Genomic DNA, 25,725 nt, shown 5'->3' with positions numbered 1-25,725 from the left:
CGATGAATGTCTTCACATCAGACCTGAAGAGGCCAGAGAAGACCTGACATCATCATGAAGCTGTTTATTGCATAAGACAAAGCGCTGTAATCAGATTGAAATATCCCATTCAGAGCCAGGAACCCAGCGGTTGGAGCCGAACCAACAAACGGCTGTGAAAATGGCAAACCCGCTGAGCTAATCCGACCGTTTAAATCCCACGTACTGTATGCAGACGGATGTCACATACACGGAGGAAGACATTCCACCGAATCAAACAAGCCGGAAGTGAAGGTGGGGGTGAGGAGCGGCTCTGGTTCATGCAGAAGTGTACGAGATTTACTGAAGAGTAATTAAAAGGTGAGAAAAGTGAGAAAATGCGGAGGGGCTGGCTGAAGTCATGCCCTGACAAGACTGAGCACGCCGGGGAGGCAGGTGGCGGCTACGGTCCCAGAGCGCATGAAAAGAAGGGGAAGGGGGGGTGAGCTGTCTTATCTGCAGACCTCCGGCGATTCGACACCACCTTCGTCGACTGAGAGGAGAGTGTTCTAATCCATTCGGTCTCCATGGAAATAGCACCGCCACTAAACCGCAGTGCAACTTTCGGCACTTGGTGGCCCATCTGCAGATGTTTGGGGCCAAACTTGAAGACGGAGAGAGCGAGTGAGAGGGTGGCATGAAAAGAATCGCCTGCGGTTCGTTCCCCATGTCACCGCGTGCAGACAATGACCGATTCTGCCCGTCCAAAGGGGCGTCTGCCAGACCCTGGCACACTGACAGGGCCCTAATCAGCAAAGCATCAGAGGTCAAAGGTCGTCTCTCCGTGCAACCGAGTCGCCCTCTCTTACAGGCCATTCCCGACCTCCATGCCGACCCTGGCGTCAGTCAGCCTGGTTCGTGCCCCTGTCCCCTTCTCCTCCCCGTGCTCCAGGCTGAACACAGTGGCTTTCCAGTCAGGCAAATCTGCGCTGGCAGCAGTCGCGCCAACAAAGAGGCAGAAAAATGCACCCAATGCACCCCAAGCCCTGTCTGAGCGCGTCATTTCTAACGGAGGTGAATTTGGGGGGGTCAAGTCATGTGATCTTTAGCAGCTCCAGGAGCGTAATAGTAATAATACGCTTATAACCGTGCGGAGAGAGTGGGGGCCGTGCAGCTGTCAGTCGGGGAAGAAGGGGGAATAAAAAAAAAAAAAAACCCTCTCCGTGCACAAGTTACCTCGACGCACACGAACATCTTTGTTCTTCTCTCCGGTTCGCAGACAGAAGCCCACCCTGCACCCCCCCACCCACCCACCCACGACGCAACTGTGGCCAAAAGTTGGCGCAAACAGCGTTCTCGGAGAAGTGATCGACGCGTCGCCGTAAAACGGGGGTCTTACTTACAGGATGGTGGTCTGGGGAGACACGGCAGGTACACTTTCCAGGTTCAAATGCATGCATCTGACGGTCGTGCGGAAACACAGGCAGCGGCTCGGGCAGCAGGAGGCGAGGCGCGGGCCGCCGGCGACGAGCAGGAGTCCGAGCGCGGCCAGGAGCGCGGGGAGAGCGCGGCCACTCCGCGCCGCCATTGCGAGCGAGTCCGCCGAGCAGAGAAGCAACGCCGCCGCCCGTCCGTCCGTCCGTCCGTCCCTCCGCCGAAGCCCGCAGCGCGGACCGGGGAAAGTGGGGCAGTGTTACGGGGTGGGGTGGGGTGGGGGGGGGCGACGAGGCCAATCGGCGAGCTGCTCGGCGCGTTTCGGCAGGAGAGCCCACCCTGCTCGACTTCTTCTTCTTCTTCTTCTTCTTCTTTTTTACTCCTTTCAAACTCGCACAGAACGATCTGACGTTCGGATGCGCGCATTTCCGAAACCATTCATCGCGTTGACTGTTTGATTCATTCCGAACAACTTTCTGCAAGTTCCCCTAAATACTAGTGTATTTAAAACACGAACAGACTTAACACATGACCAACCCTCTGCAGATTTCTCGTGATTTATTAGCTGGAAGGTTATAAATACTAACAGAAGACGATATGATCTCTGTCATAATATTTCTTTATTCCGAAACCACATTTCTGCCGCCAGAGGTTGATGCTCTTCCGCCCTCTAGCGGCAGCTAGATGTTCATTAAACTTTTTTTTCGTTAAACTCTTTTCCCTGTTCATTAAACTTTTTTGGTAAAAAACGTAATACTTTTGTGTTAGAGGTTATATTATGTTTTACATCAGTGAAGGTTTCTGAAGGAAAACTCTGTTGCGTGTTTATTTTGTTCCGCTAAATTTCCTGAACATTGGTCTAATATTTGTCATGAACAATTGTCAATATTGGTTGTTTAGTTTACTTTAATGCACTTTGCATTGCCTCCTGCTAGAATGCGTTGTGCATGTTGTGTGCTTTATTGAAGTGGCTTTGTGTATGGGGCGTTGTCACGGCGGAGCAGGGCAGCGAGCACACAAATGCACAATTCCAAAAGTAAAACAGGGATTTAATGACAATACAGGGACACATCGGGGACCACTCACCAGGTGACAGGAGTAATGCAGGCACAAGGACTAGACACATTCGGGTTATATTTATAACAGCAACACACGTTAGGAAAACCTTGCTCAGGGATCCAGGAACAGTTTGAGTTGGGATAAGTGTGTTGCTCTGACTACTATGTCTTTATCCCTATGGCCCTTTGGTCCTTTTTTAAAAAAAAAAAGATGTTTAAAAAAAGTTATTGTGTATGTCAGTGTGATACAACAACAACAACATTTATTTCTTATATAGCCCAAAATCACATACAGTATGTCTCAATGGGCTTTGACAGGCCCTACAGTTGACACCCCCCACACTTGACCCTTCTGCACACAAGGAAAAACTCCACACAAAAAAAACTCTAGGAGAGAGAAAAAAGAGAGGAAGAAACCTTGGGAAGGAGTGATACAGAGAGGGACCCCCTTCCAGGGTAGAGTGAGCCTGCAAATGGTGTCAGTGCAGGGTTGGATATGATATAATGATAAGTCCTACGGTTGTAGGGTTGGAGAAGTCCAGGATGTAGTCAGTGTCATGGTCTAGATTACGTGTCCATAATGATGTTACTGGTCCATTTGAAGATCCCTGAAGCTGTAGTTGTAACGGTGGTGGTGGCTGTGGTGACCCTCTGGTTTGTTTCATGTTTTGTCCTTGTAAAGCAGTTGTCAGGAACCAGGATTTATTTGCTGGTCTCTTCACTGGGGTCTGCCAGTAGTCTGGGCGCTTGATTCCGTGTCTCGGAGAAAAACAAACAGAAGCAGCGGCAGACGGTTGCACTGTACGACCGATACTGAAATATGTGGTTATAGTGGTATATTGGTGCTACAGTGGCCCGGTACCCTAACTAGGACAGCCTAACTGGTGAATTTAACTTTGTCTTTGTCTAACAGGGGGACTCTGTGATAAACTGGACTTTATAATTGACACTGCGTCAAAATTAAGTGAAATGAGGGTCTAGGACTTTAGCAAAAAGCCAGAGAAAACAGATAGGTTTTCAGATTGGATTTAAACACTGAGACTGTGTCTGAGTCCCGGACACTGACAGGCAAGCTGTTCCACAATTGCGGAGCTCTATAGGAGAAGGATCTGCTCCCAGCTGTGACCTTCTGCACCTTTGGTACCAGTAGTGACCCCGCACCCATTGATCAAAGGGGGCGTGGCGGTTCGTAAAGAACCAAAAGTTCCCTCAGGTACTGTGGGGCGAGACCATTTAGAGCTTTATAGGTTAAAAGTAGGATTTTGTAGTCAATCCTAAATTTGATGGGTAACCAGTGCAGTGATTGTAAGACTGGGGTGATGTGGTCAAATTTCCTGGTTCTGGTTAGAACTCTGGCTGCAGCATTCTGTACTAGCTGGAGTTTACTCATGCACCTACTAGAGCATCCAGACAATAATGCATTGCAGTAATCTAACCTTGATGTAATAAATGCATGGACCAACTTTTCTGCATCATGCATTGAAATGATATTTCTTATTTTCGCAATATTTCTAAGGTGAAAGAATGCTATTCTAGTGACATTATCTACGTGCGAACTGAATGAGAGACCTGCATCAATGATGACACCTAGATCCTTCACTTCAAGAAAAGAAAGGCTATCCAGGGTTATTGTGTAGTCAGCCAGTTTATGCCTGGCTGCTTGAGGCCCAAGTACAAGCGCTTCTGTCTTGTCAGGGTTTAACAGGAGAAAGTTGGTGAGCATCCACTGTCTAATGTCCTTCAGACAATTCTCTATTTTGTTCAGCTGCTGCCTCTGATCTGGCAATGCTGACAGATACAGCTGTGTGTCGTCAGCGTAGCAATGAAAGCTAATACCGTGTTTGCGGATGACGTCGCCTAAAGGTAACATGTATAGAGAAAAAAGTAACGGACCTAGGACAGAACCTTGTGGAACACCAAACTCTACTTTACTATGTGAAGACGAAACACCATTGATGTCCACAAACTGATATTGGTTGGTCAAATATGATCTGAACCATTCAAGGGCTGTTCCCTTAATCCCGATAACATTCTCTAACCTGGCAAGGAGAATAGCGTGATCAATAGTGTCAAATGCTGCACTCAGATCAAGCAGGACAAGCAGCGAGATGAGTCCCTGATCAGAGGCCAACAGCAGGTCATTAACCACTTCATTAACCACACGGTGCACACAATGTGTCCCCTGAATTTAACCTGTTACCATTTGTGAGCAGTGGGCAGCCATGAAAGGCGCCCAGGGAGTAGTGTGTGGGGATGGCGCCTTGCTCAGTGGCACCTCAGTGGATATTTCACAGTTCGGGATTTGAACCTACAATCCTTCGGACCCTACAAGTCCACTTCCTTTGTGGTTAAGCCACCAATGTCCCCATATGTACACTAATAAAGATTGTCATTCATGCAGACCCTGACAATTAAGGCAGTTTTTAATGCATTTTTTGTAAAGCATGCCCTTACTGCTGATTCAGCTAACAAAAAACACATTAAGGTTTTCTTGTTAAACCAGGATGAGGTTTATGCAGATGGAGAATTTCAGATTGTTTTGTATGATTAGATTAGAAAAGTAACTGCATTTGTGAATCTGTATTTGAGTCAATATTGTTTCTTCCACAAGATATTTATTTCTGTTTAATTAAAAAAATCCTATTATTTCTGTTTCATTAAAATGTATATTTCCAGTAAATTACTCCAGAAGTAACGTGACCTACAAAGGAAAAGTAAATGCATTAGCAAAAATAAACTGTGCAAAAGGAGCATCACCTTGTGGTGTATTTTATCCACTACCTTACATGTGAATAAATCTAATTCAGGTACACATTTACCATAATCTTCAACTCATTTTTCACCCTAATCGCTCTAATGATTAATCTATGGTCCTCCAAAGATTTTTATTCATAAATCCACAAAAAATATGAATTATTTAACAATAAACCTACATGATGTTCAGGTTTAGGACCTATTTTTTAAAGGAAATAATGAAACATGCACAAGAGTTCTGAATTAATTCTTACATTGTGTTTTTGAACAGTTTAAGAAGAGACAGAATAAGAAGAGGCTTCTTCTCCAGGGATCTATGCGGAGAACCCTGCCCCGGGCCGGGCATGTTCCCATCTTCCTCCCACTCCACCTGCCTCCTCCAGCGGATATGAAGGAGCGTCGGGCGCCTTCTCTCCACCCGGACCTGCAGCTCCACCTGGAGAGGAGGCCACAGAGGTGCTGTACGCCTTACCCAGATAGATACAACCTCACGCCAACTACCTTTGACCTGACCACACTTTTGGATTGCCCTTCTGCCTCTTGTTTGCCTTTGATGTCATCACACGTCTACGATTCCCAATCTCTGAAATCGGGAAGCTCTGGGACAGTGGTGGCCTAACAGGTAAGGAAGTGGCCCTGTATTCAGATGGTTGCTGGTTTGAATCCCGAGCCACTGAGGTGCCACTGAGCAAAGCACCGTCCCCACACACTGCTCCCCGGTAGCCTGTCATGGCTGCCCACTGCTCACCAAGGGTGATGGGTTAAAAGCAGAAGACACATATTGTTCTGTCACCGTGTGCTGTGCTGCAGTGTGTCACAATGACAATCCCTTCACTTTCACTTAAAACCACCCACGTTTGACGATCCCAATTACATCCAGCCGCCAGTGCACCCCACATCCTTGAAATGTCTTGTTTGTTAAATCAAATCAGTTTATACTCTTTACAGTTATTGATATTTATGTATTTATTGAACAGGCAATATTCTCTAAAATATGTATGAAATAATGAAATATACTCAACAAATGTAATCAAGTAGCTCAAAATTAATCCAATATCTGTACAGCCTGAAATTTATGAGATAGCTAGGAGATGAAGAGCTCTGACTTCTAGATAAAATCTTAAAAACGTGAAATGATATTAGTGTTCTAGATTCTAATTTTGTCTGCTCAATATAATAAAGTGACATTTCTACATGGACCATGCTTTTGAAAGATTGTGTGTGAGGTGCTGACCTGGACAGGTGAGAGAGGGACACATTGAACTGTTGCAGAATGAGTCCCTCTTGTGGCACACTGGGGAACATCAGGAATGTCACACAAGAGCCAAATTTCAGGGACATGGTTATGATGACGCATGAAGGTGGCGTCATTTCAAATGAAGGCCAGGAAGTAAAAATGGCAGATTTAAATCCAGTGTCTAGACAGCGGTACAGGCAATTCATTAAAAAATATCTTGTGAAGATCCCAAAGATTTGCCAACAATCAAGGCTGTTGATAGGCTGGTAGTGTCACACTCGCATATGAACCAGCAGGCCACAAAGTCACAGGTTCAAACCCCACTTACTACCGTTGTGTCCCTGGATTGGCCACAGGTGATGTCTTCCAACTGACACCAATCCTGACACAGTCAGTGGGTGTTAATAATCTATGCAACTAAACCGGAATGCCGGATATTTCAATTTTGTTTTTGTTTTTTAATTAATGGTTGGATTTTTATGCCCACGTATTGTGCTGTTTGTTGTGTAAAGGTATTTTTTCCACATAATAAATGTTGAATGCTCACTAAATTCTCTGCATTTGATGTGCAATCTGTACTGATTTCTTGTCCCAACAGAAAGTAATTTTTGACATCTGCATTTGCTCAGTTCGAATGATTGAAACAGCCATAGACCACAAAACATGGCCATTTTAGTAGATCCTTTCTACTACTTCACATTTAGTAGATCCTCGCTACTACTTCACTTCCTGCCCTCCATCTGAATTTCGCTCTTGGCTTGGTTTGGCGATGTAGCAAGGTGATGTCATGTGAAAACGACCTAAAAGTAAGATGGTGTTCATGATGTCATGAAAGTGTTGTGGAGTGTGGGAGTTCGGACTAAAGATTGCTTGTGGTATCAGATGGGTAAAGTGCTTGGGGGAACTCAGGGTTGCCAGCTCTCACGCATCTGACATGACATGATTGCAGCATCAGTTTCACGCAGAGTGATGACCAGTCTGTAAAGGCTGAGAACAGAATCGAAAAGATAAGCGACTGTATAAAGTAAACAGGCGATGTCAACTGTATGAGTGCACTATATTGACCTGTAGATAAACAACGGCACTTGCCTTGTGGACTTTCACAGAATCTCACATAATGTTCCTTTAGTGGTGCCGGTCTGATCCCAAGAAATGCAGATTCTGTTAATGACTGGCCAATGTTGAACGAAGGATGAAATGCCCGTAACGCTTTTTTTGAGTGTGAGCACAATGTGCACATTTGTTCCTGACCACAGATTACGTAATTTCATAAGAAGCCTTGTAACGCATTCATCTGCTGATATTTTTGTGATGTGGATATCACTTGTATAAGAAACCAGGACAATTTTCACATCCTCAACTTACAGTCTAGACTCTGTCTGTACACTTAGAAAAGGTAGATAATACATGAAGTGTTTACAAAAGTTTTTTTTTTTTTTTTGTCTACAGATTCAGCAGGATGTGTTAGGACGTTATAAGTAATTTCATTTGCAAATACGTGACCTCACGTTCTGTCTGAGAGAATGAAGCCATTGACATCTCTATGTCTGATATTTGTTTGGGACAGCAAGAGTATTGTGACTCAGCCTGAAGCAACAAAACATAGCATCAATGTCCCAGTCTTTCCATTGAGGATATTGAAGAGCTGTATTAAACTATTCAAAGAATGAAATGGCTGAAATATGCAGCTGACATCCCAACTGTGAAATCAGATTTGACACACTGAGGATGGCAAATTGATTTGTTGATGATAATAAATATATATCATCCAAATCATAATTGCATTTAAGGAGCATCTCAAATAAGCTTTACAAAAAACAAAATGTTTAAAAGTGAAATGCTGATGTTTTTATTTTGAAAGGAAAAAAATATCTTCCAAAAATCTCTTTTCTGAGAAATTGTTCATTCACATGAAGGGCTTTTTGTTTGTAAATGACATCTGTGACTAAGTATTGTTCACCCTGACATTCCACTACTCATGAATCGCCCTTTGATTCTCAGGATTTAAACATCTTGGCCAGACAGAAGGCGACATGATCCACAGGCTCGCTGCAGATAATGCCTTACACGCTGCTTGCCTTTCTCCTGCTGTTCTCTGCCAGTCATGCATACTTTGTCAGCGACATTGGAACTTACTGTCTGTTCACACTGACTCTTTTGGTCCTCATGCACGTCCTAAACCAGTAGAGGGACGGCAGCAGGCTGAGCACCCTCACTAGACTGGCTGGAAGCCATCTTTCCAGTCAAAGGTAAGCTGGTTATTAAATTGCTGATCTTTTTTTTTTAACTTCTTCCATCAGAGAAGCCGAACATTGAGGGGGTGGATATGAAAATAACCTAAATTACAGAGGTTAAGGCTTCTGAAACTTAGTGGTTTCATTGTTAAGAATGTTGCATGTTATCACCATGTTGCAGTTATCAAGATTCCCAAGAGAAACTAGAGAGATGGAATGAAATGTATGTGTGTAATTTTGCTGATTTCTGTTGTCCAGAGTGGAAGCGATGCAGCAACAACAGGAGCATCAATTCCTGAAGTACATAATTTTAACTGTCTCCCCCCAAGAGGACCCATTTTGCATTAAAACAGTCTTCAGTCATATGGATTTAAGCTGTTACTTTTCATCAACATGAAAAAATTTATTCCAAATAAAGGAATTATAGACAATAAAATAAATATATGATAATGTATATTTATTGAACTGAAATTATTTTTTTTTATGTATCTTTATGTTATGTGAGTAGCAATTGTATTAGTCAAATATTATCAAATCTTAATTCGTTATTATTATTAATATTAATAACTAATTAAGATTTGATGAAGGTAAAAAGTATATTAAATCCTGTGAAGGTTGGCGTGAGAGCAGCTTTGATATTTTGGGCTGTTCTAGTGTTCACTTCATAAAAAAAAAAAAAGCTGTGCTTTTAGTTTCAGAAGCATGAAACATGCCCTACTTTCAGCCAACGCAAGAAACATTATCTCCGCAAACATCTTCTCTAGCATATGTATCAGATTTTTGTAATTCAAGCATGATGAGTGAAAATGTGGGACGTTCAATTTTACATACACCACATTATAGAACAGATGTTTCCATACCACAGATGCAGTAATACACCGTGCTATTGAGTGAAATGCAACGTTGCATCCTCCAAAACTCGGGGGGAAACATCCCTCACACCATCACTAATGAAAGTGAGAGAAAGTGTTTGTTTTTGTCATTGTGATGCACACCAAGCACAGCACAGGGTGCACCTAACCAAATGTGTCCTCTGCATTTAACCCATCACTATTTTATGAGCAGTGGGCAGACACAAAATGTGTGTGGGGACAGGACCTTGCTCAAGGACACCTCAGTGGCAGGGTTTTTTCTTTTTTTTTTTTCTTTTCAAATTACATGTGAAAACAATAAATGATCATATTGCATTGTAATCCATCCATCTTTCCATTTCCAAACCCACTAAGCACAGAGGATGTCTCAGAGGATGTGACCCTGGGGGTAAGCACAATCGCAGGGCTTATATAACATATTTTACAGTTAACACTGCTGTGAAGAAAGTCATGAATTTGGCTATGGCGAAAACACAAAATAATTTCCATAGAACAAGGAAAGCGTATGTTAATTTTAATATGTAAACAAGAATGCGATCTGAAAGGCGATGTAACAGTGACTCTTCCCCCAGACTCAGTAATCTAAAAAAGCCATTGTTCCTGTTCATGCTGTTTGGACCTTTCAGAAGAGTGACTTCTGAAAGTGTATGTTCCAACCTGATCTCTGCCATCAGTATACACAAGATAATTCATAATTCATTAGGCTGTTGTTATGGAACTTAACAGTTATTGCTTACAAATAAATGTTATGCAATATGAAAACAATCTTCTTGTCTTCATAGGGTTGTACTAGCCTATTGGGTAACACACTCATCAATGAACATGTTCAAACCCCACTTTCAACCATTGTGACCCTGAGCAAGATACTTGATACCTGAGTTGGTCCAGGGGGACTGTCCCTTTAACCACCAGTTGCAAGTCACACTGGGTGAGGGAGTCTGATAAACGCTGCAAATGTTCATGAACCCTTGTTCATGAAGAAATGATTGGCTGTACCTGGAGACACACCAGGGCCCAATCAGGACTGCTGTTAAAAGGCGCTGTGGAGCAGCCCATCGTGGGCTGCGACATTTTTGTGGACCGTGCAACATTTTCAGTTCTGGCAATCGCCGCACGCCTGTGGGTTAGTTTCTGTTCTCCCCCCTTTTCCCGTGTTTTTCGGCCCTTGCAACGGTTTGATTTGTGTTTGTTAATAAATCTTGATTCCCAGTATGTGCCGCCTCTGCGCTTCCTTCCCCCGTCAGCTCGAGGAACAAAAGCATTATCATGAGGCAGTATACATAGACCATAACATTATGAAATTGTGGCAAATAACACTGATTACATCATATCCTTTGGAGGATGAATTTGAAAACAAGATCTGACATTAGAAGCTTTTGTTTCCCAACCCAGACTGCTGCTTTAGCTGGGGGACTGTCCCTTTAATTTTGATTGTAAGTCACCCTGGACTAATGATCAATGCTGTGTAAAACGTAAATGCAAACCAGTTGCAGAAACTCCTCTCAAAACACTTGTCGTCAACAGAAGTTCTATAGAGACACTCAGGGTCAAGTGTCTTGCTCCGGGACACAATGGTACTAAGTGGGTTTTGAACCTGTGATTGTGGACTTCATGTGGCTTCTACCACTAGGTTACTACCACCTTTTTTCTTTACACCTTGAGTGTAAAGAAAATCATTCTGCACACCTGTTTGAAAACCATTTAGTAAGAGATCAGCCAGTGATTGTCAGTAGAGTTGAGGGAACTGGAAATGAGGCAGGCAATGCACCGTCATCAGTCATTTGAGGTTACTAGACATCCAGTACCAATACTGGATGGGACTCCTCGTAATGTCTGTATTAAATTAAAGATGCATTAAATGTTTTAGATTTATTATTTCCATTTATGCAGATGATACAATCAGGCCTTCTCTGCCACAATATCTACAGTCTTTATCTGTATTGAAATTGTATATGTATATAAATAGATTACTTGACCTTTGGTGCTTGAAGAGAAAAGGATGTTTGAAGAAGTGCATGAAATAAAGACATGTGTGAACAAATGTGAAAAAATGGACAGTGTGAACAAATGTGAACCACTTCCAAAGGGTGAGAAGTTTCTTTTAATGAAAAATACAAAACTTGTCGCGTGTCCTGTTGGTGGTTGACAGACAATGGCTAAAATTTTAAAATTCGGTTAGTATTTGTTGACCCAGCCCAAACAGGATCATGCTGCTGAATGCCTTTTACCAGTTTACTTATAATGAAAAGGAACCTCAGATACGGTTTTCCAAATTTAAATGACATAACATCATAAAAGAACATTATCTTGTTTTTCAAAATGTGTTTACGCTGGTGGTTCTCATTTACTGCCAAACCATATGCAAATATTTCCTGGCACGTTTTGTGATAACTACATGTGAGAGATCTTTATTCTAATGCAAAACATGACAACGTATGCCATGCGAAACACACAGTCGGGATTATGAAACAGAGATTATACAACAAATGAAAAAGAAAATATAACATAACAAAATACCATTTTCCATCAATGTAAATTGAAAGAGTCTGTTTTCTATTTTCAGATGTTCCCAATTGAAGGAAATGTTCCTGAACTCCATTCTCATTGGAACACATTAAAAACTATGTTATTATTCTTACATGGTGAATGAGGATGGGTTGTCCGGTTTAGGTCCATCATTAGACTTGTACGGTGCCGGAATGTACAGTTCTGAGGTCTGTCGTGAGGACCGCCCCGAGTAAATGAACTTCTTCCCCTGGCACCACAGGTCTTCAAAGATCTTGACAAAGTGCTTGCGGAACTTGACGCCAATGAAGGCATAGAGGATGGGGTTGAGGCAGCAGTGGAGGTAGGCCACGCTCCTGGTGATGGAGATGGTCAGCAGGAGCGTATTCTCTGAGCTGCAGCCTCGCTCCTTGAACAGGCCGATGGTGTGGAACAGGAGTGCCACATTGTAGGGGAGGTGACAGGCCACGAACACAAAAAACACAGCCAGGACCACCCGCACCGCCTTGTGCCTCTGGGAGTTGTGCGTCCTGAGCAGGGTGAACAAGACGCACAAGTAACAGAAGCCCATGACCAGCAGAGGCAGAAAGAAACCGATGGATACCTGCGTGCTGGGCAGCAGGATCTTGATCCGTTTTGCCGTGTCAATGTCGTCAAATTTAAAGTTACATTCAGCAGCCTGATCTTGCTCGTCCTCTACAATGAGGTCGTAGTACATGAATGTTGGGACAGACAGGCCAATCGCCAGCAGCCAGACCATAAGACAAATGAGGCGGCTGTAGACAAGGGCCCTTGATCGGACACCAAAGGACCTTTTGGCCTGAACGATGGCAACGTAGCGGTCTCCGCTGATGCAGGCCAGGAGAAGGGTGCTGCTGAAGAGGTTGATGCTGTATGCACCCCGAAGCAGCTTGCAGATGAAGGACCCCATGGTCCAGTCATAGCGCTCATTGTAGATGATGAGGGGTAGAGCGATGACGAAGACTAGGTCTGCCATGGCAACGTTAACAAGGTAGACGTCTGTCAAGGACTTGGCCTTCTTGTAATGGACATAAGTCAAAATAACCAAAATGTTGCCCAGGAGACCAAAGACACAAATGACAGAATAGATGTATGTTTGTATGGTGACCTCCAGCACTTTGCTAACTTTTAAATCACATGGTTGGGCTAAATCATAATCACTGAAATAATTATCATCCTCCGTAAAGTTATTTGATCCAGTCGTCGGGTTCATTGTTAGATGGTTGGTAGTCTGTAAAGTCTGCTATGTAATCTGGAAAACAAAATGAACACAGTGAGGTATGCCCAAAGAGCCAATGATCAGTTTAATCAACCTGTTCAAATCTGGCCAGATGCTTTTTGTTGGAATAATCCACAATGTGAACAAAACTTGAGTAAGAAAATTGCCCGCAGAAGGTTTTATTACGTTTTATGTCAACGTAATATGTGTAGATAGACAGATTCATGAAAGGTAGGCAAAAGAAGGTCAAACTGCACGTTTCTTGAGAAATGTGTCTTGCAAACTAAACAGACCGCGTGTGTATCGGTGAACACACACAACACAGTGATATAATAATAATAATAATAAAACCAAAAATATGCAAATAATAATTGCATTTATGTTTTCCCTTCACAGCTAATCCATCTGAATTCCCTGCGTGCTGCGTAATCTCCTACCTGGACGGCGCTCGTTGCTCCTCTGACGGGACCTCGGGACTGAAGTCGTTTTCTGTCGCGCTGTACCTGCTTTTAACTTCCTGCTTTTGCCGGGGAGTCGCGGTGATGCGAACGCACGCTGGCTGCAACGCGGCCGGGACTCCTCGGCATCCAGTGGCACGGCTAAATGTCACGTGCGCGTCCCTGTCGTCGTGTATTTGGTGTCTGGGGAAACTGGCCGAGCGGTGTGAAATATCGACATGTCGAGGTGGATCCACCTCACGCTTTTGTTCTAATTTTGAGGTCTGCGTTGAGCGCTTGCCTGTTCTTTTACTGGCGTAACACTAGAGGGCGGTAGAGCTCTGTGACAAAATCAATTACGGGGACAGATGCCCGACCATTGTCCATTTATCCAACTTCAGTATGTTACATGCACGTCGTGATTGTATTAATTCTGTCACGAGATGCTGTCCCTGCAACCATTGACTGTCAGTTGCTCTGGGGAAGGGCGTCTGCTAAATGGCATAAACGTAAATGTAGGTATTTAATATCGTACACAGATTCCACTGGAACAAGGCAAAAACTTAGAACCCAACTGGTACCAAAGAGACCAAAGAGACTTGATTATGTGCGTAAATGTTCAAACTTTCTCTAATTCTGTTTCTGATACATGGTCTCTAATACATCAGTCCATCACCTTTTTGTTGAGTCATTGGGTGTTGCCTCGCAGGATTTAACTGTCAATCACGTGCTATCACGCTGCTTACCAGGAGGAGGATGCTGGTCAAATGGAAAAACGAATTTCCACTGCATTTCACAAAACCACCTGTTGAGATCATTTCACTGATCCACTCATTCACACAAGTGAGAGTGTTGACAGATCATTCTGTCATGCTGATTGAGTTAGAATAGTAGAATGGATGCTATAAAAAGGAGGGTGATGCTTGAAGTCATCCTCTGTTAACCATGGAAACATGTGCAGACATCCTTGCGTTGCATAAAAAGGGCTTCACAGAAGAAGAAGGCTTCAGGGTGCCCATACAAAGTCCAGCGAACGCCAGGACTGTCTCCTAAAGATTCAGCTGTGGGCTGTCAGCAGGCAGGTGTGAGTACATCTGCATGTACGGTGAGGTGGACTTTTGGAGGATGGCCTGGTGTCATGAATGGCAGCAAAGAAGCCACTTCTCTCAAAGAAAAACTTCAAGAGCAAACTGATATTCTGCAAAAAGTACAAGGATTGGACTGCTGCGGACTGGAGTAAAGTCATTTTCTCTGATGAAGCCCCTTTCCGATTACTTGGGGCATCTGAAAAAAATTATTATCCGGAGAAGAAAAAGTGGGTTCTACCATCAGTCCTGTCTCGTGCCAACAGTAAAGCATCCATTCATGTGTGGGCTGTTTCAATTTTAGAACACAGCCAAGAATAAAGAATGGTACCAAAACATAATCTGACGGCAACGAGCACTGTGCCATAAGGCCAAAATGATAACTAAGTAGCTTGGGGAACAGAACATTGAAATTTTGGGTCCATAGCCAGGAAAATCCCTGGACCTTAATCCAATAAAGAACTTGAGGTTAATCCTTAAGAGGTGGGTGGACAAACAAATTCTGACAAACTGATTATGAAGGAATGGGTCACCATCAGTTAAGATTTGGCCCAGAAGTTGATTGACAACATGCCAGGGTGAATGGCCAGGGCAGAGGTCTTGAAAAAAAGGGCCAACACCGCAAATAGTGATTCTTTGCAAAAACTTGATGTAATTGTCAATAACTTATGTAATTGCCTTTAAACGTATAAAATGCTTGTAATTATACTTCAATACACCAGAGAAACAACTGACAAAAGATAATAAAGAACTGAAGCAGCAAACTTTGTGAAAACCAGTATTTGTGTCATTCTCAAAACTTTTGGCCATGACTGTACAGATTTGGAAGATTTGGAAAGGCACACGCCTGTCTGTATAAGGTCCCACAGATGACATTTCATGTCACAGCACAAACCAAGCATGAAGTGAAAGGAATTGTCTGTAGACCTCAGAGACTGGGGAATATTACAGAAAAAAAATCTGCTGCTTTGAAGGTTCCAATGAGCACAGTGGCCTCCATCATCCATAAGTGGAAGAAGTTCAAAACCACCAGGACTCTTCTTAGAGCTGACCAACCACCTAAATTGACCAAACAGGGGAGAAGGGCCTTAGACAAGGAGGTGACCAAGAACCCGAAGGTCACTCTGTCAGTGCTTAAGAGGTCCTCTGTGGACCTCCTAGAAGGACTACCATCTGTGCAGCAATCTAGCAACCCCGCCTGGAGTTTGCAAAAACGTACCCGAAGGACTCTCAGACCATGAGAAACTATCTAGAAATTATCTGGTCTGATGAGTCAAAGATTGAATTCTTTGGTATGAATGCCATATGTCACATTTGGAGGAAACCAGGCTTCTCTTATCACCAGGCCAATACCATCCATACAGTGAAGCATTGTGGTGGCAGCATCATGCTGTGGGGATGTATTTCAGCTGCAGGAACTGGCAGACTAGTCAGAATAGAGGGAAAGACGACTGCAGCAATGTACAGAGACATCTTGGATGAAAACCTGCTCCAGAGCGCTCTCGGTTCCTCTCTTTCAGCAGGACAATGACATGGAGCACACAGCAAAGATACCAAAGTATTGAGCAAAGGCTGTGAATACTTATGTACATGTGATTTCTCTTTTTTAAATTTTTTTTATCAATTTTCCAAAACTTTTTTTTTTCTATATGGGGTGTTGTGTGTACAATTCCTAGGGAAAAATGAATGTGACATAATAAATTGTGGAAAAAGTGACGCAAATACTTTTTGGATGCACCATAAAAAATGTTTCTAAAGATCTGTCACCACTGTGTTTTTTTTAGGTTTTTGGAACAGTTCATGCAAATTATGTTGATATTAAATTATGACAAAATAAATGAGGGTCTCTGCTGTTCTCATAATTAATGATGTCCACTTTTAGAATCTAGTGATACTTTTATTATTTATATTATTTTGTTAAACTGTATTCACAGTTCAGAGTTTCCTGAAAAAAATGTCACTGAATATATATGCTATTATATTCCAAATCACATTTTAAGTCATTAACCATTATAGTGTCACATGATCCCTAAATATACAAGTCTTTATAATACTGTTTAACCATCATTACATGATAAAGATTATTGTGAAAATATTGTGAGATAATGTTTTGGACACATTGCATAACAAATCAAAATATGTTCATCAGCAAGGATCAATGCTTAAGCAAATTTGAAAATCAACACATTATTAATAATGTATTTATTTAAACAGCCTCTGTGTTATTTATACACATGGGTTCGACACTTTCATTGGAATTTTGGACAATAGAAAAATTGATAGCTCAGTGTCCTCGAGGTACAAAGATTAAAATGAGGTCCATTGGTTGCAGGGTCTCCCCAGATTTCATGTTAACTGACATCCACGATGTTGAAGCTGACTGAATAGCAGATGTAGGAGTAGTATTCCTGCTGGCCCACGCTCACTCCAGGGATGTCTGGCGTCATCTAGGGGAGCAAAGGTTACTGAGTAAATAGCAAAAAAAAAAAAAACGCCCCCCATTCATCGGTCCTGTCGGCCGGCAGCTTTTGTCACGCCCTAAGCTCGTCTGCTCTGTCTGTATTCATCCTGTCTCCACTTCAGTATCATTGCCTGTCCCTGTCTACCCCAGTCTGCACCTGCATTACCCTGCACCACCACAGTGTCTTTAAGGACTCGGTTTGGTTAATGTCGGGGCTGATTCTTATCCAGAGCGACTTACAATCAGTACTTACAGAGAAAACAAATGCTTGGGTCCTGCTTAACAGAAGAATCGACCCAGCACGTTTTTTGGAGCAAGCTGCTGATGCCCAGCAGCTATAACCAGAAGCCACGCCTGTCTTTCCTGTGTGCTGTGCTGGTGCAGATCCAACACAGCATAACACAGAGCAGGTCATCAGCATTCAGGAGGAAGGGGCTGGGGAGCAGTGTGTGTGGGGACGGTGCTTTGCTCAGTGACACCCGTCCTTGCACGGGTCCCGTGTCTGCCGCCCTCAGCTCATCTGCTCTGTCTGTCTTCACCTGCATCCTGTCTGCACTTCAGTGTTATTACCTGCACCTCGCTGCCCCAGTCAGCCCATGCATTACCCCGCACCACCATTCTTGTGTTTGTGTATGTTGGCTAATGTGCCAAACCCTGTGAAATCTGAACCAGGGGAAATCTGAACCCTGTGAATATTTTTGTTTTGGGGCCTCTATCCCTTTTGTTATGTTATATCAATTAATTCTTTTTTTCTGTTGTAAAACGTGCGCTTGGGTCCTCCGTCCCCCGACGTAACACAGACACACACACACACACACACACACACACACATACACATTTTAAAAGTCACTCACATCTTGTTTAGTAGCTATGGCAGCAGGGTCCAGGTGAGTGAACAGCGAGCTCAGCAGATGCCTCAGCTTTTTCTCACTCTTCCTTTCTGGCTGAAGCAGGACTGCCTGGAAGCTGACCGGCAGACCATACCTGACCAACGAATCAAGCAAGCACGCCCGCTGATAGCACAACTTCAATCTTTCAAAGGAAGCTGGATTGTTGAGATTGAGTGGGTGTCTTGAACTCACCTGAGTACAGATTCCACAAAAACTCTGAGTGCCTTTACATGTACCCAGGCCACAAAGACCTCAGAGAAGTTCACCTTGAGCCAGCGTACAAAGATGCCCTGTGGAGAACCGTGAACCTAAGCATCAACTAAGCACAGCACCGAAACCACAAAAGGAGAACAACATGGGTGGTAGGGTGTAAGTAGCCCAGTATTAGTAGCCTAGGGTGGTAGTAGTCTAGTAGTCTAACACACTCGCCTATGAACCAGACCCAGGTTCAAATCCCACTTACTACCATTGTGTCCCTGAGCAAGACACTTAATCCTAAATTGCTCCAGGGGGGGACTGTCTCTGTAACTAACGATTATAAGTCGCTCTGGATAAATGCCGTAAATGTAAATGTAAAATTGGTAGTGTGATGAACAGTGTATCACTATTGCAACTAATAACATAAAACAATTCATAATGACTGGTGCAAAATCCAGAATACGATCCAATTGAACCCTGCACTCACATGCTGCTCCTTCTCTTCCACAGACAGCCGGAGCCTTTCCTGTTTCCATTGCTCAGCCTCTTCCAGGCTGAAATCTCTCACCATAAACCTGTCAGGCACCAGAACAAAGCTGATTACCACAGAGGATGCTTGGTCTAAAGGATGGCCAGTTATGGGCTTACTTGTTCTTTTTGGCATTGGCTTTGAATTCACACGCAGCTTTCTTGAAAAGAGTGACCGTAAACATCCCTGCGTCTGCTTCCTCCAATATTTTTCTGTTGCACAAAGTGAAAATAAAACACTGTTTGCATCTGCATGTAGAACAGAACAAAAATGTGACATAAAGAAATGATAAAAATCGCAAAGTATGTAAAATCGTGGAAAAATAGAAGTACTCTCTGCCCTGTGGTGATGGGGGCGTATCTTTGGAATCTGCTGAAACCACACTCATTTCTCAAGTTACAACTACAAGCTGATAAAGTGATTCTCTGTAGAGCAGTACAAACTATGTTAAAATGCCAGGTGTTTTGTATTTTGTAAAAATTAGACCACAATAAATAGTTTCAACATTTTTCACATCTTTAACGTGACCTATAACCTTGCTGAGTTGCTGAAGGACCTCAATGGTGAAGCACCTTTTTGATTTAATTACAGCATTATGTCTTTATGGTACCATCAGCTGCCATCAACTAAAGAGACTCTCATTAACACCATACTGTGACTGATTACGCCCCACTAACATTTACGCTGTAAAGCATGGCGGTTGCAGTATCGTGCTTTGATTTGCTTTTCTTCAGCTGAAACTGGGCTGAAGTGAAAGCGGAATTTCACCTAGCAAAACCACAATGACCCTAAACCTACATCCAAATCAACAAAAGCATGGCTTCAACAGAAGAAACTTTACAGCCAGCTTGGGGGCAGTGTTGGTGTAGTGGGTTGGGAATTGGACCCGTAATCGGAAGGCTGTCATTTTGAATCCCGAGATGCCAAGGTGCCATTGAGGTGCCAATGAGAAAAATACCATCCCCACACACTGCTCCCCGGGCACCTTTCGTGACCAGATTACGTGACCATGATTTACAAATCATTTTCTAAAACCTAGACAACACCTACACAGACTGATGTGTTTGAGAACAGTGCAGTTATATAGTTTATTTCACAGTTCAAAACACATGGACATCTGGAGTTCACTAAGACAGAGCCCTGCAGACCAGCCGCTTATGCATTCACGAACAATGCATTAAATGTACAGTACTTCCAACACCATGTCCCATAATCCTGTGTGATTGCAACACCTGAGCCCGGGGCTGGAGGCTGAAAGCTAAGGACCTTGGTCACGAGAGGAAAGATTGTCTACTGAGACTGACACCAGCTCCCCGACTGTGGTGAGACACTCTTCCTTTCCGTCCGTAACTCTAAACTGGCTCCTCGCTCAAAAGGAGAGAAATACCCTGCTATTTGATCGTATAAATTATGGGCTGAGTATTATGTCACAACCACAGGGCTCATATTGCAAGTATTTGTTGTGTTCCAGCAGTAGACCATATCCAATTACTTGTTTTTATAAACAAGAACCACATGTATGATAAGAGATACCATGATAATAGTAATAATAATAATCATCATAACAATATGGAGAGGACCTTGTTGGGTATTTTTAAAGTTATGCTACTCACCTGCTGGAACGGGGGACCACAAACTCTGACAAAGACTCATAAGATCTCTCCCATTCTGCATAGCTTTCCCTGTGCACATAATTACAACTCATGATGTAATACAAAAGGGGAAAAATGCATGCGTTAATCTCTTTTGTTTTACTTACCTGCCCACAATCACTATTAAAGTCATGAGGTACTCAGAGCCTAAAACCAAGTCTTCTGCCTTCACAACGTCAGTCAGAGTGCGAGTGTGCAAGTTCTGCCTGTGATGACAGCACAGCAATAACTTGCATTTTATTGTCATTTAAGCTGAATATTTAAAACATTAAAACAAGAGCATTCCTTTGCCTGTCTTGAAATACAACTCAGGCTAGCCACATGCAGGAGACCGAGCAGCAACTGTAAATCAGACTGCTGCTCAGGAAGAAGCTGACAAAAGTACCAGAGGGAAGCAAGCTACTTACTCTCGTTTCAGTTCAATGCTCTGCAGCGTCTTTTTCACATTTGTGTAGGCAGAATTTCGAGATCTCAGCTCTACCTCAACTTGGGTAACTTGCTAACAAACACACAAATGCCGTAAAACAGGGGTGCTAATTTATGTGCAGGCTCATAATTTTATGCCACAGGCACACTGCCTATGGGCTGATTCATTGCAGCTTTATTTACAGCTGTACTACCTTAAACATGATTTCTGCCAGGCTCTTCAGAGGCAGGGCAGTGGAATACTTGGCTCGGTCCCATTGGAAGTGTGTCACATAGGTGGCCAGGTCCACTGAAATGTGGTCAGAAATCCATAGTCATGTGGCGAAATACAGCAATGTAGCACACAGCAAAAAAATAAAAAACAAATATATTTAAGAGTTATGGAGAGGTGGAAAGAAATTCACGCATGTCCACGCATTGAACCAGTAGCTTCTTACCCCATGAAGAATTATTTTTGAGGAGGCAAATTATTACAGCTACTGGAATGATTACAACTGGTAGAAAACTTGATTATCTTTGATTTACTTACTTTCCACCTCTGACACGAAAGCTTCAGCTTTCAGTCAATCACCAGCCAGGGAACCAGGCAATCCAGAAAAAAATATATAATAAGCACATGCAAAATCCACACACAATGGAAAAAAATACCCATCAATCTCTGGAAGTAGGATTTCAATCGTGAGACTTTAGGTGGATTCTTGAGGTCTGAAGGTAGATGGGTTTTGGGTTAAAAAGTCAGAAAAACTAGTAAAGTGTATGACATTATCACTTTGTGCTTTTGTGTAAAAATGAAATTGATTGAAAAAACAATTGAAAAGATAAACAGACATCCATCTATTGTATAGGTGTTGCTAGGAGAAAGGCATTGATATCCAGGGTCACTGAAAGGTCAAGAGTTTACACAAGAGGCTAAATATTGGTAAAAAGACCGTAATAAAGAAGTAATAAGGTAATAAGAAAGGTCATAAAACAAACCCTGCAACAATACATGTAATTGAATGTCATTTAATTGTAACATGAGCTACAAGGTGACTGAGATACGTCAATGAGGTGACTACTCCATTCCTGCTCTTAGTTAATGAGTTCCTCTCTCCTTTCTGTTCCTCTCACTCACCTCCAATGGCATCTGAATTTTCCAAAACCTTGTAACTGTTAGGTTCCATGACTTCTGCCATACACTGGGAGGTTTTGCGCATCACGCTGAAGGAAGTCAAATTGAGATAGGAAGTTATTTGTGTCTGTACTCTTGTGGCATGTATACAACTAATAAAACGCATAAAACTAATAAAATGGGTAAGCATCTCGTGCCACAGCGAAACTCAGCAGTTTAATAAGAGCTGGCACTAAGCACAGCGCTATTGGCTAAGTGTGGGGCCAAAGATGACCTCAGGATTTACATAAATAAAAAGATAAGGCGAGAAAGCTTTATATTTTGCACATGTGGCGAATAGACTATAATCCAGGATGAGGAAGTAGTGTCCATGACAGCTATCAATTGCCAGGCTCCTCCCATTAAAAGCTGTGTTTATATCATTAAAGATCTGGGTGTTCTGTGTAAAATAAGTCTGTGAAGACTTCAGTCATGAAGTGAAGTTGTCTGAAAGTTGAGTCATGGCCACTGGACTTCTTCCTTTAAGGTAGAGACATTTCATTCCGCATCCATAGAACTTTGTCAATATGAGGGACGTTCAAATTTGTCCTCCAGGTAAGTCACACCTCACTCCTGTCTTGAATAGGCACGTTAAGGGAAACAAAGGAAGGGAGTGTGGATGGATGTGGGTGAAAGAGTAATTACACATCAACATATAATCTATTTACCATAACACTGGGGACACCTGACCTTGCAGCATCCTAGTGAACAAGGCCCGCAGTTAACCTATAGCATAAATTGTGTGAATGACAGGTACAAAATGGAAAGTATGACAGACTGACTGAATGAGTGAACTACTACCTAACAACCTAACCTAACAATTCATAAACAGTAATATATTATTAGTAAACATTTACAGTCCTGTTTGATGTTTACATGTGACGTGTATATTAGGTGGTGATAGATATAGTTTCACTCGTTCAGAAAAGTAATGTGATTATGACAATGCTATTTTTAATAGAATAAACTAGCATTAATCATTTAATAATTTAGCACATTATCATAGTACAACAGCAACTATTCAAATTTTATTGTCGCTATATGTGCTGGACAACCAGTACAACTTGACCTACTTGTGAAACAGGATATGATAGCGGAAAGGAAAAAACATTGAACTGTTTCCAACACACAAAAACAACGGGGTGTCCAGTTCATAAATGTCCATCTAGAGCACTGCCAGCACGGCAGAAGATGGAACGCTGTGTCGGAGCGATTGAAATAGGATCCAAATGGATTTAGTGTCTCGGGGCCAAGTGCCTGGAGTACAGTCAGTGGGGAATATTTAACGTGGGAAAGATTCTGCACCTGGGAGCAGTGGAACGGGGCGTTTGCGTTTAATCACCTTTCAGCACAGGAGTCCAGTCTTGAGAGATCCTCAGACACAGCAAGTAGGACGTCCAGAGTGCCCGTCTGTTGGATACAAATTTCAGACTCATAACACCCATTCAGGCCCTGACTGTGTGTGCAAAAATTTCAATTCCAGGAACTCACAATGTTCATGATTAGGATGCTAGAGTCTGACCAATCAAATTTTGGTTTCCCCATCGGCACATTTCTGAAAACACTTCCTTGACTCTCTTGAAGTTCAACTTCGGCAATTATTACATAAAGAAAACTGAACATAAAGTGCTTCCTACCCTTCAGTGAGGGTTTACGTCTAAGGAAATCATTTTGAAAGAAAAAACAGAGAAACACTTGCTCACATAACGCTTCTGAAAGCTGCTCTACAGTTTACGAGATACACTGGACCTTGGTGTAGTAATCTGCAGGATTCTGGATCAAAAATGCCAGGATCACACCACATGAACAATACTGATGTCACGCCCCCAGTTCATCGGTCCTTTCAGCCCTCACCTTTTGTCACGCCCTCGGCTTGTCCTGTCTCATCCTGTCCCAGCTCACTTCAGTATCATTGCCTGCACCTGTCTGTCACGATCACCACCACGAATACCACTGGGTATTTAATCTGAACGCTCTTTTCTTTTAAATAAATTTCAGTTGCGCCTAACGCTTGCTCTTGGGCCCCCCGTCCCCTAACGTGACAACTCCCCTCGGGCGCTTGAAGCGGCTCTCCTACACGCAGCGTTCATAAAACATGGGTTCAGGGGCCAGTAACCTACCACCCCACTTTCGGACACTAAACAGATAGGGAGGTTTGAAGGGAAGAATTCATGTTATAGTACTCTGAATAGGCTGAGCTGTCATGGGATCTTATCATCCCCATACATCTAGAGAGGACTGTGGAACAGAAGAATTTGCAGAGGTATCAGACACACCCCGAGTGAGGAAATATGAGCAAGTCATTGAAAAGGCAACCCAAAACATCTGACCTACAGATATGCATTATATTTCTCTTAGGTGTTGCATTTCGCCTGTTTGTACACCTGTTAAAAAGTGTGCTAAACTGTGCTAAGGACCTAATTGACATTGTTGCCAGCATGGCAGTGTTTTTTAAACAACATTTGTCTTTCAAGCGCACAAGGAACTCCTACTAACCTGCGCTGCACCAAGAAAGCATCTATGCCAAGCAGTTGATAAGGTTAAGAACTCTCCATCATGACCTTTGGCCTACTACATCCTCTGCAGTTTAGTGTGGCACTAAATAATTGGTTTAACTCTTACCTTAAATTCTGGGATGGGGAACCTGAAGCTTGAGGCTAAATTGGCTTTGGACGCAGCACGCTTCAACTTCTCAAGTGACTTTGTGCTGCTCATGTCCAGCGGGACCGAAATCAGCCAGAAATCCGCCATGGCCTTGAACCCTGGCCCTGTGCAGCCCCGTACCGTCTTTCAGTCTGAATTGAAATATTATTGAGATATTACACAATACACTTTTATTTGCAGAACAGTTGTCTAGAAGTAATGTTGTCTATGATATTACACAAAAATTAAGATAATCTTTTTGCTTGTTAAAAATATTATGGTCTGTATTATGACCCAAATGCATTGCTTGAAGTATTTTTTAAATAACTTATTTAAAACTTACTGAAATAAGAAAAAATAGCTCTTAGAATTGAAATCGATAATCATGTTTTGAACCTTAATAGATGAAACACATGACCACATCTCAAGTGGTTTCAAGTGGCTGGCAACCGAAGTGCACAGTACCTCAAGAACAAGTTGCTTAGGATAACCACACTTCACCCATCCAATACATTTATATTTTATCTAATTGATTAATTAATTAATTAATTTGTGCATGCTATCTTGCAACCATTAAAAAAATTTTACTAATTAAATTGAAACTGGCATTTTGGTCCTCCCGTAAAATATTTACCTTGTCTATCAGTAAATGATTCCACAAAGATAAATAAATCCATCATTCAGATGAATTGGTGTTGGTTCAGAGTCTCTTGCTTATCCGTCCTGGTCCTGAGCTGTTGGTGGCCACAGGTGAAGTGGTTTCCCTACAAAGGGTTTTCTATGGCGTCATTAACACAGCAACACCCAGAGCCTTCTCAGGTTGCCTTCCGGGCTTTGTAGTAACCAGTGCAAAAGTGGTCAGCGGCAAAATTACACAACAAACAAACAAGTAAATAAATGTGCAGTTGTTGGTTTTCCTTTTGTTGCAGTCATATTAATAAAATAGTTATAACCTGTAGTAG

The 25,725-nt window shown here is 42.6% G+C and overlaps 3 protein-coding genes and 1 long non-coding RNA gene across 5 annotated transcripts in view; 1 reads left to right on the top strand and 3 right to left on the bottom strand.

Moving 5' to 3' along the window:
* The window catches only part of pxdn (peroxidasin), a 48,235-nt gene extending 46,336 nt beyond the window's left edge, over positions 1–1,899 (bottom strand). Inside the window, exon 1 of the mRNA XM_028971279.1 lies at positions 1,362–1,899. Within this exon, the coding sequence (XP_028827112.1) occupies positions 1,362–1,546 (185 nt within the window). The 5' untranslated portion in view covers positions 1,547–1,899. The remainder of the gene's footprint in view (positions 1–1,361) is intronic.
* A 6,546-nt stretch (positions 1,900–8,445) lies between these two features.
* On the top strand, positions 8,446–9,129 carry LOC114785291 (uncharacterized). The gene is made up of 2 exons (XR_003749039.1): positions 8,446–8,690; positions 8,934–9,129. It is a non-coding gene; the product is annotated as an uncharacterized LOC114785291 (long non-coding RNA).
* Positions 9,130–11,640: 2,511 nt separating this feature from the next.
* Positions 11,641–14,003, bottom strand: ccr6b (chemokine (C-C motif) receptor 6b). The gene is made up of 2 exons (XM_028971289.1): positions 13,730–14,003; positions 11,641–13,325 (listed from the first exon to the last, which is right to left on the bottom strand). Exon 2 carries the CDS (start codon positions 13,284–13,286, stop codon positions 12,183–12,185), a length of 1,104 nt encoding a protein of 367 aa, XP_028827122.1. The 5' UTR covers positions 13,287–13,325; positions 13,730–14,003; the 3' UTR covers positions 11,641–12,182.
* A 3,127-nt stretch (positions 14,004–17,130) lies between these two features.
* On the bottom strand, positions 17,131–25,506 carry atp6v1c2 (ATPase H+ transporting V1 subunit C2). Of its 2 annotated transcripts, none has more exons than XM_028988457.1 (14): positions 25,398–25,506; positions 24,743–24,915; positions 23,463–23,530; positions 22,085–22,170; positions 21,619–21,675; positions 21,165–21,259; positions 20,952–21,043; positions 20,652–20,750; positions 20,506–20,574; positions 19,012–19,104; positions 18,851–18,959; positions 18,358–18,455; positions 18,130–18,259; positions 17,131–17,261 (listed from the first exon to the last, which is right to left on the bottom strand). In XM_028988457.1, the coding sequence occupies exons 2-14, from the start codon at positions 24,869–24,871 to the stop codon at positions 17,166–17,168; spliced, it is 1,221 nt and encodes a 406-aa protein (XP_028844290.1). In that variant the 5' UTR covers positions 24,872–24,915; positions 25,398–25,506; the 3' UTR covers positions 17,131–17,165. The 2 variants fall into 2 exon arrangements, with proteins under 2 accessions (XP_028844290.1, XP_028844299.1); XM_028988466.1 differs by having other exon boundaries at positions 18,851–18,938.
* Between the last annotated feature and the right edge of the window lie 219 nt (positions 25,507–25,725).

Source organism: Denticeps clupeoides, chromosome 1, assembly GCF_900700375.1.
Source record: "Denticeps clupeoides chromosome 1, fDenClu1.1, whole genome shotgun sequence".
In the NCBI taxonomy this organism is placed as follows: domain Eukaryota; kingdom Metazoa; phylum Chordata; class Actinopteri; order Clupeiformes; family Denticipitidae; genus Denticeps; species Denticeps clupeoides.
The sequence above is the reverse complement of the archived record's forward strand: the minus strand, read 5'-3'. Positions and strand labels throughout refer to the sequence as shown.